The 2,450-nt window shown below is 36.0% G+C and overlaps 1 protein-coding gene across 1 annotated transcript; it reads left to right on the top strand.

The window, feature by feature from the left end:
* The first annotated feature begins 355 nt into the window (after nucleotides 1-355).
* On the top strand, nucleotides 356-850 carry LOC121790789 (zinc finger protein ZAT10-like). The gene has a single exon (XM_042188908.1). It carries the CDS (start codon nucleotides 356-358, stop codon nucleotides 848-850), a length of 495 nt encoding a protein of 164 aa, XP_042044842.1.
* The last annotated feature ends 1,600 nt before the right edge of the window (nucleotides 851-2,450 follow it).

A 2,450-nucleotide genomic window follows, 5' to 3' on the forward strand; every position in this document is an offset into this window, starting at 1 on the left:
AATTACGCAATACATATTTACAAAACTATAGATTTTTGTTGTATCACAATTAAATGTTTTTAAATGCACATGACTACCTAATATCAAGTGCTTATTTTCACAAGCACGACTTCTAAATACTCCTAAATAGAGAGTCTACAGTCTAACTTTTCACTATTTGATTAATTCAATCATAATCCTATTTTATTTTTAATTCAAATCAAAGAATTAGATACTACTCCCTCCCACACTCTCACTCCCCACCCCACTACACAAACTATTTCACACTCATATAAATATCTCAAATTCCCCACATTTCTCATCACTCACTCACTCACTCACTCACTCATCTCTCTCTCTCTCTCTATAGATAGCGATGGCTCTCACCACCGGCGCGGCACCGCCGCTCAGCCACTCCCGCAGCTTCGACGACGTCTCCGAATGGCCGAAATCCAAGCGCTCCAAGCGCCTCCTCTCCAGCCGCGAACAATCCCAAGACGAATATCTCGCCTTCTGCCTCGTCATGCTCGCCCGCGGCGCCGCCGGCTCGGTTTCGTACAAGTGTAGTGTGTGCGGCAGGGCTTTCCCTTCGTACCAAGCGCTCGGCGGCCACAAGGCCAGCCACCGCGCCAAGGCTCCGGCGGCGACGGCGGAAGAGATCAATAGCTCCGCCGCCGCGGGGCTGAGCCCTAGCGGGCGGCGCCACGAGTGCTCAGTCTGCCATAAAATTTTCCCGTCGGGGCAGGCTCTCGGTGGACACAAGCGGAGGCACTATGAAGGCGTGATCGGCGGCAGTGCCACCAGGAGCCGCGCCACCGCTGTCGTCCGGGATCTCGACTTGAACAGTCTGCCGTCGGGTGAAGAAGTGTAGAGAGAGTTCGCTGCCGCCTTTATTCGAATAGATACTCCCTCCGGCTACAATTCAGTTTGAGTCGGTACAGATTTTAAGAGATGCGTGCAGAAATACTTAATGGTTAGTCCTATTTAGTTAGAATATAAAGTGTACTCTTTAAATACATATTGAACGAAAGATAGTACTTTAAATTGTGAATTATTAAAAATTAACAAAATAAATTATTATTTCGTGGACGTCCTAAAATGATAAAATTAGTCGATACTAGTTAATGGAATTTGTCTTTTGTGTTATTAGTAGTAGTATTTCTTTGCTATTGTTGTTGATTTAATTGAGTTGGTATTTCATTAAAAATTTGAGGTTGTTGACCATCTCAAACATGCAACTATAATATCTGGAGGATAAAAAGAAATCGAAATTATTAGTAATTAGTGACACGTCTCTTGAAAATGGGGAATTATTTTGATATGTTAGAAGATATACTGAAATTGTTGTTGAAAAATAGAAACCCCACGTGATAAAATCGTAAGATGTTACATGTTGTGTAGCCACCAATTGTGTGCCTCCTAATTTATTGTTGTTGAAATATTGATTAAGTACTCTCTTTATTCTATTAAAAATAAAGCACTTTTTTTTTGGTTTATCCCATTAAAAATAAAATATTTCCTTAAAAATAAAATATTTTCTAAATAGTTCTATTTCTGGTTTTTCATTTTTCTTACTTTACTCTCTCTCTTTATTAACTCACAAAACAACACTACGTAAAATCTTGTGCCGATTCTCAAATGTTTCATATTTAATGGAACGGAAGGAGTAATTTTTAGTGCTTCTAATTATTCTCTTTTATCGCTCTTTTACATGTCAGCCCGATTGCGCTTCTCTCTCTTCTACTACATGTCTTCTTCTATTTGAACTATGAAAAACTTATCTAAAATTGACTTGTGTTGAAAAGTTTTAAAAATAACAATATAATTTAGGACGCGTATTTTTAAATTAAGGACAAATACTTATCTTTTTGCTTTTTTAGGATGCTTTTATTTGCTCCCTCTAATTTTAGCTAGGACACTAATAATAAGAATTTGTTTTAAAGCATTGGTGTTATATTTAAAAACACACATTAGCATCTTTAATTGCATTTAAAAATCTCATTAACTATTTTTTCGTTGTAGTGTTGTTAGTATAATTAATATGTTAAATAATGAGATTTTGAATTAAAATTGAGGATCACAGATTTGAGTTCAGTGTATTTTATGGCATGCTCAATTAAGAGTATTTTTTTGTCAATTGACTTTATTTTCATTTGTTTAGAGTGAAATGAGTTTATTATTAGGAATTATACAACTTGGAAGCTACAACTTAAGGAGAGTTTGACTATCATTGATTGTCAATAATGAATAAATAAAATGTGCGTATATGTCTGAACACACGATTTTGTGAATAAATTTAAAGTATATATATATTAATTACTTGTGGAGATTTGCAAAGTTGTTAAGCTGTCTCAAAATTAAATTTTAATAAATTAAATATATATATATATAGCTTAATTTGAATGTGTCAGTATTTTTTTCTTTTTTTGGTAATTACCAAGGGTATCCACCGGCGGACTCATTGACTAATC

Source organism: Salvia splendens, unplaced genomic scaffold (genome assembly GCF_004379255.2).
Source record: "Salvia splendens isolate huo1 unplaced genomic scaffold, SspV2 ctg621, whole genome shotgun sequence".
NCBI classification, from domain to species: Eukaryota; Viridiplantae; Streptophyta; class Magnoliopsida; order Lamiales; family Lamiaceae; genus Salvia; species Salvia splendens.